Source organism: Xiphias gladius, chromosome 11, assembly GCF_016859285.1.
Source record: "Xiphias gladius isolate SHS-SW01 ecotype Sanya breed wild chromosome 11, ASM1685928v1, whole genome shotgun sequence".
Taxonomy (NCBI): Eukaryota; Metazoa; Chordata; class Actinopteri; order Istiophoriformes; family Xiphiidae; genus Xiphias; species Xiphias gladius.
Genome location: NC_053410.1, coordinates 13,888,364 through 13,902,306, shown reverse-complemented (window position 1 = coordinate 13,902,306; position 13,943 = coordinate 13,888,364). Strand labels below are relative to the sequence as shown.

Below are 13,943 nucleotides of genomic sequence, written 5' to 3'. Positions count from 1 at the left end.
AAAGTGCATTAAAAAAGTGGCAGTGATAGTGTTTAATGAGTGTTTATGTCAGGTAAACGGTGATAATGAACGTATCTCCAGCTCCCCTGCAGTCGCGCTTGTTCATTAGAGGGAAAACGGTGTGCCTCACACACACACACACACACACACACACACACACACACACACACACACACACACACACACACCCATAAACATACAGTACACACAGCTCACAGTAATGCACACATACCCTGCAGGTTTAAAATCCTTTTGTCAGCGGAGTCCTTGCACATGATGCAGTTTTTTATGTTCTTCCCATTCTCGTAAATGCAATATCTCAGAAACGCCTTGAGGGAATTCCCTTAAATTTGGCACAAATGTTCATTTGGACTAAATGATGAACTGATTAGAATTTGATGGTCAAAGGTCAAGGTCACTGCGAGCTCATTTATACCATGTTTTTGGCCATAACTCAAGAATTCATACAATCATTAAAAAACACACTTTTCTGGCCTTTTTTGAACGCCACAACCCAGGAACTGAAGGGGAGATTGTGACCATATTTCATATTTGGTCAGATACTGAATTGGTGACAATAATCATGATTACCCATCTTGAAACTGTGGGGATTGTATAGATCTTCTGTGCTGTAGGGTTGAAGATGTGTGTGAATCATCCACGTCTTAGTAGCTTCTTTGCAGCAACATCCATATTTGAATTATAGTCTACTATCATGGCTACAACTTTGTGTTCTATCAGAATCAGCTTTATTGGCCAATCATGCGAACACATACAAGGATTTGACTGTTTTTTGTTTCTCTCAACGAACTTACACACTAATACAGTAGTCATATAGCAAAACAGGAACAACAATTCTTAACAAAGTCAAGTCAAATCAGTTTTATTTATATACCACTATTGCACAAATCAAAAAATACACTTAATACCTTTTTATTAAATTCATTCATTCAAATTATTCAAATTCTTCACTACATATATTATATGAGTCTGGAGAGACATGGGTGTAATCTGCATCTTGACTGGCTGGTGGAGGCATGTAACCACAAGGCGGTAATTCTAGTTTATCTTTGTCACGCTGCGACATTTTTAATCAGTCTTCCACTGCTGAAGGCTTTAGTTGTGAATGTGGAGTGGAGTTAAATCCTAGAATAAGAAGCAGCCTGACTTGACTTCAGTTGATCATATGATCATAAGATGATGAAAAATAATGAGGGCTGTTACATATTCAGTTGCAGAAATATTGTATATTAGCTAGATTTTTATCAGAATGAGTTTCCTTTAGTGCCCTATTATTGTCCCTACTTCTGAAATAACATGTAATCTACAATATACTGGTACACCGCTGTAGCAAAAAGACTTTGCCGTGATAAAACTGCCTTAACTTCCGTTTCTCCCCAAGTAGATTTTGTTCCTGCTAATGGACTAATGACTATGATTGTCTGCTCTTAAAAATAGTCTATGATAGTGTGTATTTAGCATGGCTTTTGGTCGCAATCAATATGTCAGTACTGTGGACTTTTGGATGGTCTGTCAGAATCCATCTTAACTAAAGGGTCAAGACATACTGTAACGAAGCTCTGTCTGGATAAGAACCCCAGTGGGTTAATCACTAAGGCAGCTGTGTGAATAATCACGTTCTTGGATGCACATGCATGCATGCCGAGGAACACACCTACAAACCCAGCATAAACGCAACATGTACATGCACGTTCCAGATATGCCCTCAGTGACCCACCGGTAGTGACGCAATCTTGAACTGTGCGTGACTCCAAATGTTTACTCGTTGGCTCCTGGCTACCTGTGGGTCTGTGGCTCTCCACAGCACAGGCAGGAATGTAGTCCTGATTGAAGCCTTGACTGAACTAACACAGTTTAACTTTTTATTAGCTCTGTTTAGAGATCAGTTTCTGCAAGATTTATAGAAAGCAGATTCTTTGTTTTCACATGCCATAATATTTTCCACAGCCTTGATAGTGGCTGCAGCAGATGCTCGTGCCATGCTGGGGGGCAGTCTGTTGTGCTATGTGCCGTGACTGTTTAGAACAAGATGAATCACTGAATACTGCCAGAGCTCGTTGAGTCACCTCTCTCTTCTTGTTTATCTCTCTCTCTGTCTCTCCATCTCAGGTGGTTCCAGAAAGTGGGTCGGTAAATGGCAAAGGCAAGGCACAGATGGATGACACCCACATGGCAGCAGAGGAGGATGAGGGGGAGGAAGGCCACATACCTCATACACAATCTCCCCCCATCAACCACTCGCTCACCCACAACCTGGCCTTGGACCAAGTCGGACGGCCAGCACTTACTAAAAGAGAGCCTGGGCTGGAGCTGACCAGCATTGCACTTCACCAACACGTATGCTCTTCTGTGACTTTTCAGAATGGTTCTGCTGAGAACCTGACAAAACCTAACGGTGCTAACATGACCACTGGGTCACACTCTGATCTGAAGTCTGCATTTAAAAGAACTATGATGGCATCAGAGCCTCAAAGGACTATAATAGCTGCAATCCCTAAGGACTGCTCTGAGAACGGACCCAAGACTCCTCCAGGTGACATGTCAGTTCCACTAAAGAAGATCAAGCTGAAGGAGCCATGGGTGTGGATCACTGAACAGGCCACCACACAGCTGAGTGATGAAGATGAGGTCTGCGAAGACCCGCTGTCCACGCTGGCGGCTGTGGTGTGTCTTTCCGTAACAGAGAGGAAGGGATTGGAGGAGAAACTTTTCTGCTCACGTTCTTCCATTCTTCGCTCCATCAAAACAGAGCCACCAGATTTGCACTTCGTCAAAAAAGAGCCAGAGGACTTAAAGAATGACTTGTGTCAGAAAAGCACTCCTGTTAGCCTGCAAAGGACTCCCCAGCCTATTCAAAGTGAACCTCCTCCAGGTATCTTGCTACCAAGCGTGCAGTCTTTGGCAGAGAGAAGAAATCTTAGTTTTGATCAGGCTATTGCTATTGAGGCCTTGACTCAGCTGGCAGCTATACCTGAAAGCACCCCAGGGTCCATTAAAGCTGAAAGTAAGTGTGAACATACCGTGTCTACTGCTGCACCATTTTTAACCTGCAATACAAATACAAGCCTGCAAGAAGCCAAACCCACAGCGGCTATCCACTACAATAAAGTCTCTGTCATAAGCTCACCACTACACCCGACATCGGTCATACGTCCTCCAGTGGCCAGACAAGGGAATGTCATTCAGTGCTCCCGGGGGTCGAACTCTAACACAAAGCTATCTCTGCAAGATCTCTTAGAAGCCAGCTCAGATAGTGATAAAGTGCCCTGTAGGAGGACAGAACAGGGCTTTGGTTCTCGTGTCATCAAGTCTGAATGCAACTATAAAGATCCCACTGACATGAAGTTCAGTAAGGATCATGAGCGGTTGTTTGGGGAGGACAGAGACAGGGTTGGTAAAGCAAAGAGAAACAAAGATGAGGAGGAGGTGGCAGCTCAGCTGGCAGATCTGGCCTTCATCATCCAGTCCCGACACAGCCAGCAGTCAGAGAACAACCCTCCAAAAGGTACACCTGTGTCGGCCATCAAATACAACTACAACTCCCAGATACCCCCCAGTCAGAAAAAGACCCTCATAAAAAAAACAAAAGCTACACCCTCCAAACTCAGAAAGAAGAAGATAAATGATGGACTACATGAGGGAATCGGCCGCAGGACCCCCCTCTCAAAACGCATGCCAAATGGAGAGACACCCCAAAGGAGCAGAGGCCAGAAGATTCTCCCACAGGGGAAATCAGGCCTACACCACAAGAGGAACCTGTTTCTGCCTCAGGCTCAAATTGACCTGAAGAGATATTTGGCTGAGGCTCAGGAGGAAAGGAGGCAATTCATCCATCACAGTTACACACACAATGAAGCCCTCGTAGGGCCACAGACTCAGAACTGCAGCACTCTCACAAGGATCAACCAAACTCGTTGTCAAGAAAACCAGCCATGGTCCCTTTCAAATGGTCCACTCCACCAACACAATCCATGCAATGGTCATGCTGTAGGACCAGAGCAAGAGTGCGAATTGTTATCTCAGGTAGCACAGCCCTGTGGTGGGCTGCAGCACGGTGCTGATCCTAACACCAGCCCAGCCAATACCACTTTCCTCAGCCACACCACTGGGCACCATGGTCTGGCTAACGGCTTCTCAGGGGCTCGACAGTCCCCTCCTCCAAGCCAGCAGGGCTACTACAAGCTGGAGAGGTCAGGACCTGTCACTGTCCTGTCCACGGCTACTGATGGGGATCTGGGCCACTCTGCAGAGTCAACTCCATCCAAGAACAGCATCAACAGCTTTATGGAGTCTCCAATGAGTTTTCTGGATACCTCAACCAAGAACTTGCTTAATATACCTTCCAAAAAACTGGCTGATCTTCCATCCTGTCAATGCATGGGTGAGTTGGTGCTCACTAAGATTTGGAGAAAGAACACAAGTCTGTAGCATCTGCATTCGTATCACATTGGAAGTATTCCACTTAGGGACTAAATCTTTTGTTTTTGTTTTTGTTTTTTTTACCTCAAACTGACTTTTATTTTCTGTTTCTCTCTCGCTGATGTGAAAACACACACACACACACACACACACACACACACACACACACACTAGCTGTCCTAATTCAAGTGCCAATTCAAGCAAAAAAACCCCGCATTTCTCTGCCATATTTGGAGGAGGCTTTGGGATGCTCTGTGGAGCCTTGTTGACCCCTTATGATGTATTTGGTCTTGAAATGCTGACTTCCTAGGTGGTGGCCCCTTTACTGTGAACATCATATTTACATTAATTTGACTCCCTTATCAAGAATATGTGTAATCAGTCAGTGTTTTTCTCAAAAATATACTAGCATCACAGAGGAATCAAACCTGTGGCCTGTCTCTGCCTATGAAACTGGTCACTGAAAGTTTTGCTCAGTGAAGTTGCTATGTTATCCAATAGATCATTGTGTTTTTTTCCACAGACCAAATCATTGAAAAGGAGGAAGGCCCATACTATACTCACCTTGGGGCAGGACCTAGTGTTACTGCTGTGAGGGAACTGATGGAGAACAGGTAGAGTGACTACTACCACTCTGTTAACAATGTGTGTGTATATGTGGGTGTGTTTACTACCAAACACGAGAGCCTACTAGTCAACCACAGGCATGGTGGAATGGGGCGGGGACACAGCCAAAGAGTCAGTCATTAAAAGGAAGCATTGCTGAGCTAGCTCAGCACGTGTATGCTCTGTCTCAACTACACACATATACACACAACACGCACAGCATGTTGAAACAGGAAACCCCTAGAGTTGAGACGAGGGGCCCGTAAACCAAGATGACAGCCTGTTTAAAACAACTCGAGATCCATCACAGTCCCTTTGACAGCCACTCTTAACTGAAAAATTCAGTTCTGCAGTTAATGGGTTTTTCACTTACAAATGCTTTTTTTTTTTTTTTTGTGAAATCAATTTGAGTATTTATTCTGCACTAAACAGTGTGGACTACTGTCGTTTGCATTGGTGTATATGAAAAACTTACTACAGTCTGTGTATTTTATTGATTGCAGGTATGGGCACAAATGTTTAATCTATTTGTAACATTTTATTTCAAGTTCCCCTATTTAACATTTAAAAGTATATAAACATTTAGTTAATGGTTAAAAACACACTATAATGTAGTTGTAAGCAGCTTTGAGGACATTTTTAAATATTTATTCATGTACCATATTTGTCAACAATTATAACCTCTCCTATGAAGACATATTTTATATTATTACAATTGCATTTTACTATATTGTCATTAAGCGTCTGTTTATACACCAGCCACCACTTATCGGTGAAGCTGGAGGATAGTTGTTGTAGTTGTTGAAAAATACATTAATAAACAGTTTTATCTGCTTACAACTACATTATAGGGGGTTACAAACCATGTATATGCTGCTTATGAATGCTAAATAGGGCGACTTGAAATAAAGAGTTGCTGATTTTTTTAAGGCTGGAGGATTGTAGTGTCAGTTGCCATCAGGTGTGGGTAGCAATGAAATGTTGTATGGAATGTGTTGTCAGTGATATGTTCTCTGTGATCAATGGCACAAATTATGGCTTGTCTTTATGTGTGTTGTGTTTATGTCACAGGTATGGTGCCAAAGGAAATGCAGTAAGGGTGGAAGTTGTTGTGTATACTGGGAAAGAAGGAAAGAGCTCCCAGGGGTGTCCAATAGCTAAATGGGTATGTAGCTCATGTTCATGCTTGTATCTTAAATGGTCTCAATATGTCTGCTGTATTTTTGTGGATCCCACCATACTATATTTAGAGGCAGAGATGAAAGTCATCCCCAGATTATCACCCTTAACACAACAGAGTAAACTCTTACCGGCCTCAGACCATGTAACCATAACTTAAATATAATCATTTCCATTTTTAAACTATTGTCTTAAAACCCATTCTTGTTGTTTGGCAGGTAAAAGGGATCCATAATTTGGTGATATCATTTTAAAAGAGCTTGTTTTTGCTGTATTGGTTTACAGTGCTGTCATTTTTGTTTGTTATAACCTGCTTGTTTTGCTGTGCGTATGTGTGCACAATTGTCTGACAGGTGATACGGCGTGGCAGTGAAGAGGAGAAGTTGCTGTGTTTGGTCCGCCAGAGGCCAGGGCATTACTGCGACACCGCCGTGTTGGTGATCCTCATCCTGGCTTGGGAGGGAATCCCTCGGCCAGTGGCGGACCACCTCTACCAAGAACTCACCGAGCAACTTTTTAAATACGGCTCACCCACCAGCCGTCGCTGCGCCCTCAACGAAGAGTGAGTACCTCTTGGTTTGTTTTGCAGTGACACTGCATCTTCCCAGCTTTGTTCGCTTCTTTATCTTCTTCCCTCCTCTCCATCTTCACAGTCGTACGTGTGCATGCCAGGGTCTGGACCCAGACACATGTGGAGCTTCATTTTCCTTTGGCTGCTCCTGGAGTATGTACTTCAATGGCTGTAAGTTTGCCCGCAGCAAAGTGCCCCGCAAGTTTCGCCTGCTTGGAGACTACCGGGAGGAGGTGAGGGAGTGGTCAGCTTGCAAAAAACCTGGAGGAAATCATCTATTACAATCTCTCATATTTGTTGTTATCATGTTTGTTTTTGAAGACATAGTGTCCGTTTTTACTGTAAGTTGTATAAGACAATTTCTGTTGCTCCTCTGCATTTTATTTGCAATAAAGGCAGACCTAGTTGATCAAATCTTTGCCAAACTTTTGCATCTAAGTGACTTATGTTAGATATGACAATCACAGCTGTAGCTAAAACAGTTTAAAGAAAGGACACTTTTCTAAAATAAGCCCTTATTCACCTCAACACTGTAAAATCTGTCTATTACTTTTAGGAGGAGAAAATAGAGAACAACCTTCAGAGTCTTGCCACTGACCTTGCACCACTCTACAAAAGGCTGGCTCCTGAGGCCTTTCAAAACCAGGTCTGAAACATTAACAGCCACACTTACCTGTGATAATACCTAGCTTTCGTAGGATAGTATTAATAGAATGCAAATAACTTTTCCACTGACTGTCACATTAATCGTCAGGTGAAGCTTCATTTAGTTCATACACACCCAGCATTCAACCCAACTTTTACAAGAAAACTTACCTCAAATGTTTTACCATTTTCAACACGAACCAGACTTTTCTCATATCTTCTCTTACCTTTCACATCTCATAGGTGGAACATGAGGAGGCAGGGGGTGGATGCCGGCTAGGAAAGATGAAGGGACGTCCGTTTTCTGGGGTCACAGCCTGTGTGGATTTCTGTGCTCACGCTCACAAGGACACTCACAACATGAATAACGGCAGCACTGTGGTAAGCAGGCGATAAGTGTGACACCATGCAGTTTACTTCTGTATTGTGTGTCTAAAGGCACCCCTACCTATTTCAAAGGTCATTGGTTCTAGTTTTGGTTCAGTCTCTTGAGTAATTGATTGAAAATGGCCTACTGTTTTGTTCAACATTTTTTTGTCTGTGTACTTTTTCAGGTTTGCACTTTAACCAAGGAAGATAACCGTGCAGTGCGTAATATACCAGAAGATGAACAGCTCCATGTTCTGCCACTTTACAAGATCTCTGACCGGGATGAGTTTGGTCAGGTTGAGGGCCAGTGGGCCAAAATCCAAAGTGGTGCACTGCAAGTTCTGTCTTCCTTTCCCCGAGAGGTGAGGGAACAGGAAAGCAGCTTTTGCAATTATGTTGTTTTTATTTATTTTTAACTGCAACGTAAGTGGTTAGGGTGTTTTGTTGCAAAAATATAAAACAAAATTATAAACATGTATCATGTTTTAAATCATTGATTTTTTTGATTTTTTTGTATTTATCAGGTGCGTCTATTGGCTGAGCCAGTGAAATCAGCTCGTAAGATAAGGCAAGAAGCTCGTCTGAAGGCTCAAGCAGAGAGACTGGAGAAGAAGCTCGGGCTGACCCCTCTCACTCCTGGGAAACTGAAAAGTGAAACCCCCAACAAAGGTACTAAATCCAACTCTCTGGTCATGCCGTTGATTTATTTTGAGAAGTAATGCACTGAGGGCAAAAAGTATAAAAGTTTTTTGATTATCACATCAGCGTTTTAAAAATACGTGCATTTTATTCATCCACAGAGCCACAGGGCTACTACAGCTCATACAGACTACTACCCAGACCTTCCAGCGTTGGAAGGTATCTACCGGAGAGGAATCAACACAGCACTTACAGCCAGAGCACCAGCAGCTACCCCATTCCAGGTGCAGGAGTCACCCCACAGGGGGAGGTCATCTCCCCCAACCACCACAGCCTGCCTGGCCTCATGTTTGGACAGATTGGCTCAGCTCTCAGTTATAAGACTATGAGTGACAGTGTGAATGGTTATTCTCCAGCATCTGGTGAACAGAGTGTTCAGTCAGAACATATACCTCCACATAATGCCCTTAGTGACTTCCCCTGTACTTTTAAAACTGAGCCCAACGCGATGCACTGCTCTCCTCTGCGCAGACCCTCCCCCAGTGGGAGTGCTCCTCCTCCCTCCTCCTTCTCCCCCAGACCTACCTCTGAGGGCCTCTTCAGCAGGCTCAATGGACTCCACAGGGCTGCAGGAGATGTCGCGGCAGAGGTCAGGGGTCATGGCCTCCCTCCGCTCTCATCTCTCCCCCTTCCCCTACAGACTCCTCCACTTGAACCAGAGGAAGTTAAACAGGAAGAGGTGTGGTCAGACAGCGAGCACAATTTCCTGGACAATGACATAGGCGGAGTCGCTGTGGCACCGTCACACGGTTCCATCCTGATAGAGTGTGCACGGCGGGAGCTCCACGCCACCACCCCTATCCTCAGACCAAACCGCAGCCACCCGACCCGCATCTCCCTGGTCTTCTACCAGCACAAGTCTCTAAATGAGCCAGGCCACGGGATGGCTATGTGGGACGCCAAAATGGCCAAGAGGGAACGGGACAGGGAGGAGGAGGCTGAGAGATTAAGGATGGAGGACAGCCTGAGCAGTGTGGGGAAGAACGGCAAAGGAGCTGGAGGTGTGGAGCTAGAGGAGGATACAGGGGAGGAGGCAGAGGAGACAAGGAGGATGATGAATGTCCCCACACGCCAAGCGTGGACTCTCCCGAGGGATGGTGTCATCACCGTGTCCCCTTATGCTCTTACCCAAGTGACGGGCCCCTACAATCGCTGGACTTAGTCAACATGTTTTACACAGAAACACACACACACACACACACACACACACACACACACAAACACACGTACACACATACAGAAAACTCCTACACCCTGTGCTTCTGCCTTACCTCAACCACCTTCAAACTGCTACTCTCATTTTTACGTCGTTTTCATTGTGCTTTTCTAATATCTGTTTGTTCACTTTGTCCTTCTTCGTCTCTGCCTTCAAAGTGATGAGGAAGACCAAAGTTTGTTGGCTTTTAACTGTGAGTTTCGGTGTTGGTTTTTATTGTAAAGAGATGGTGCTTTGAAGCATTTTAAAGACGTTTTTAAACTGGTTTTATATACATGATTAAGAACAAAAAGATGTGATTATTTATTGTGATCATAACGATTTCTATTTAATTCCTGGTGTAAGCCTGTTTACTGCAAGATTTCTATGATAACCTGCATTATGTGTTGATGCTCAGAATTTATGTTGTACAGTAGGACTTTACTCTTTATTTCAGCCAATAGTTCTCTTTTCATAAGATGAATCTTATTGGCTTTTACATTGGTGCCATTGTCACTGTAACCTTTGTTAAGCAAACTCATTATATCACATAATGTAGAAAATAAGTCTAATGTTGTGCATATATTTACTACAGATTGTCACATGTAGCATCGTGCTTTTCCTTCTGCTGCCTCTGACTTCTGTTGGCAGTTGATGAAAGAATTGTATTTCATTGGTTTGTTTTTTTGCTTTTCTTCTCTACGTCTGGATGGTTTGTCTTTTCTTCACAGATATGTATGGCATATTAAGAAGCACTTTTTTATTTTCCTAAACTTAACTTGAAAAAGGTCCCAATCCATAGGCCTGAATATGTATGTACAGATAGAGATATATATTACAGTTTAGCATGAACCCTGTTTTATTTTTACAGTTTTTCTGAATTTATTTGATTTTCATTTGGTTGAAAATGACATACATATCTAAGGAAATTCAAAACTTAGCATAATGATGAATCATAAAATGCTGCAACAGTGAAGTGCTTATCATTATTGGCACTTAACTTGTGTTCACCTTCTGGAAAAGGAATTCAAAAGTCTTTCATAGGGCATGAGTGTGATTATAGGATTTCAAAAACTTACTGTACATTTTAATGGTGCTAATGAGACCTCTTTTTTTTCAGAAATCACAAAGTGTCAGACATGTTAACAAAATATTACCAGTTTTTTATATCCATACTCTGGATTTGATGACAAAACTGTATTAGCCAATGCTGAATAATTGAACTATTTCTTTTTTTTTTTTTGCCTCCTCTCTGCTTTTGTTGGAAAACCACTCAAACATAAGATCCCACTCAGACAACTGCCTAAGATCATTTCGGGTGCTCGACCCTTGTGAAGACTTTGTTTACAGATAACTTTTTTACAGGGTCTGAATAAGGGGGTTGGTGTCAACTCCTGGTGAATCAGGATTTGTATTATTTTTTTATTTTTTATTTTTTTACCCATGAAAGAGAAGCTTTTCATCGATGAATTTTCAGCACAACCGATAAAGACCTTTCACTGATATTCACATTAACACTGGTGGTATAACATTTCCTATGAGAAACATTTTGGTCTTTTACACACTTTGATTTCCTTTTGGTGCTAATAGGACAAGACGTCAAGGTACATTCATCAACTTAACCTGGTTATATGCTGAACAGTGATGGCATGGTGCTTTTTGAAACTCAGCACACACTGATCTGACATATGATTCAATACAAAGGTAATTTTATCATTTCTCTGGATGTTTACTGGCTGACCACAGACTAAGCGGTATTGGTATTACACTTTCAATCATGTTTTTCTTTTATCAGTAAAAAAAAGCAAATTATTGTCCAGATAGAGCTCAAACGTCTTCCACAGATAATCCGACTCTCCAGCAATTCTCAAAAATCACAACATACACACAAAATGAAATGAATGTATTAAGTTTTTAAAATCAGTTCATTTATAGGTAACATTTTTGAACGTCACATGAAAAAGTTACAGTTTTAAATGTTTCTTTTGATTTACTGTGGGGGACGTTCTTAGTCCACACTGAAAGTCTATGTATCAACAAGGAAACTAACAACCAGCACCAGCATTCAAAAATCTGAAAAAAAAAAACAAAACAAAACTTTTATTAGTAAAAAATGTGTAAATATGTAGGTTAACCATATTGTTTTTACTGTATTGTTAATGGTGTTTAGACAATGGATGATCTTGCTTATTTTGAAACTGAATTACTGTACGTTGCTGAAAGTATATCCAGTTTAGACTTGAGAAGAGACTAAATTTAGCATTCCTTTTATGGATGGCTGATCTCTTTCGGGATTGTGAAATAAAGTCATATTTATATTTTGGACCTGATCATGTTTTCCTCTGTCCTGATTTGTTGTGAATTTTAATATACAGAATGTGGGTGATAAAGATGTAGATCCAGTTAACAATTTAGTTTCAAATGTATGTGAGGACTTTTGAAAGTATTTATTCTCTGACAGCTTGCATTATATAAGCACTGATATATGAGGTAGGCTGATCTGTTTAACAAGCCAAACTGAACACATTTTATCTTTTAATTTTTATTCAAAAAGTCCCTTTCTCTCTTATTTTGTTTCTTTCTGAATATCCCACACTAGCACACTGTATAGCTCACTTCTAGGGAATTTCAGTTTAGCAGTGTAGACTTTGTCCACATAATGACTGGAGATGAATCACTACTTGTTTTTGTACAATTTTTCTCTACAATTGTTATGATGTTTTAATTTCTCTCAAGTTAATATGGTTCTGATTCAGGGAGATGACTTACTCAATAAGTTCAACAAACACAAGAGAGCATCCCTTTAGTCTTTAAATCTAAAGAAAATGTGCACTATAATTATTACGATTATCACACAAAGCAAGTTGTACAACCAAACAAGTATTGAGATTATGCATCAACATTCTGAGCTGATTCTGAAAAGTTATCTTTATTTTGCCTATAATTCTTAAGTTTAATGAAGCTTCATCCACTGAATCGATAAATCTTTTCTCTTTAGAAACAGTTTCACAGTTCTGTCTGTTCTGATATAACTATTCACACCATTGTGGTTGGACAAGAATTGTTAAATAGGAATGAACTGATCCAACTTCTTCTCTACAGATGCCGATTCTGATGCTTCCCCTCAGGGTATCTGCTGACACCAAGCTGTCCATTGACTCACCAAGCACTTTATTAGGAGCGCCTGTACACCTGTGTATGAATGCAGTTATCCAATCAGCCAATCGTGTGGCAACAGTGTCACAATTCGTGTCAGGGATCTCTTTCTCCCTAGAGTACATTCATCTGTCATACTCCATCCACCCACCAGATGTCCCTGCACGTTCTCTATATCCACCTGCTCACCTGTTTTGCATTCAAAATCACCTGAGTTTCCCGCCCTCTTAGAGGCCTGCTCCTCATTTCCCTCATCTGCTCCCTATTATTATACCAAACCCTTTTCCCCAGTCAGTGTCAGACTGTCTGCTTATGTCACAGTGCGTCCTGATGTGCCTGCTACCTGCGTGTAGTAACCTGCTGTCTGTGCGTGCCTACCTGTCTGTCCATCCATCTGTCTGTAAGCCTGGTCCCCTTCATTTTACCCATTAAAGTTCCTTCACTGCACCTCCCTGCCTGTGTGTCTGTGCTTAGAGGTCATACACGTCAGGAGCTTCATCAAACATCAGAATTGGGGGGGGGAAATGTGATCTCAGGGACTTTGACCGTGATTGTTGTTGCCAGACAGGCTGATTTGGTTATTTCTGAAACTGCTGATCTCCTGGGATTTCAACATACAGCAGTCTCTAGAGTATGCTCAGAATGTTGCGAAAAACAAAAACCATCCAGTGATGTCCTCCAGTTCTGAGGACAGAAATGCCTTGTTAATCAGAGGACTGGTTGGAGCTAGCAGAAAGGCTACGGTAACTCAGATGACCACTCTTTACAACTGTGGTGAGCAGAAAAGCATCTCAGAATGCACAACACGTCTAACCTTGAGGCAGATGGGCTACAACAACAGGAACCTGAGGCTGCAGTGGGCACAGGCTCACCAACACTGGACATTAGAAGACTGGAAAAATGTAGCCTGGTCTGATGAATCTTGATTTCTGCTGAGGCAGCAGATGGTAGGGTCAGAATTTGGCATCAACAGCATGAATCCACGGACCCACCAGTCCAGGCTGTTCATCGTTTGAATGCCACAGCCTGAGTATTGTTGCTGACCATGTGCATCTCTTTATGGCCACAATTTACCCATCTTCT

At 42.2% G+C, this 13,943-nt stretch overlaps 1 protein-coding gene across 1 annotated transcript in view; it reads left to right on the top strand.

Annotated features, from left to right (window-relative positions):
• Window positions 1-12,025, top strand: part of tet1 (tet methylcytosine dioxygenase 1) — a 31,678-nt gene extending 19,653 nt beyond the window's left edge. The window contains exons 3-12 of the mRNA XM_040139333.1: window positions 2,131-4,402; window positions 4,964-5,054; window positions 6,118-6,211; window positions 6,579-6,787; window positions 6,879-7,029; window positions 7,353-7,442; window positions 7,685-7,822; window positions 7,996-8,172; window positions 8,335-8,479; window positions 8,611-12,025. Coding sequence (XP_039995267.1) covers window positions 2,131-4,402; window positions 4,964-5,054; window positions 6,118-6,211; window positions 6,579-6,787; window positions 6,879-7,029; window positions 7,353-7,442; window positions 7,685-7,822; window positions 7,996-8,172; window positions 8,335-8,479; window positions 8,611-9,671 — 4,428 coding nt within the window. The 3' untranslated portion in view covers window positions 9,672-12,025. The remainder of the gene's footprint in view (window positions 1-2,130; window positions 4,403-4,963; window positions 5,055-6,117; window positions 6,212-6,578; window positions 6,788-6,878; window positions 7,030-7,352; window positions 7,443-7,684; window positions 7,823-7,995; window positions 8,173-8,334; window positions 8,480-8,610) is intronic.
• Window positions 12,026-13,943: the final 1,918 nt, after the last annotated feature.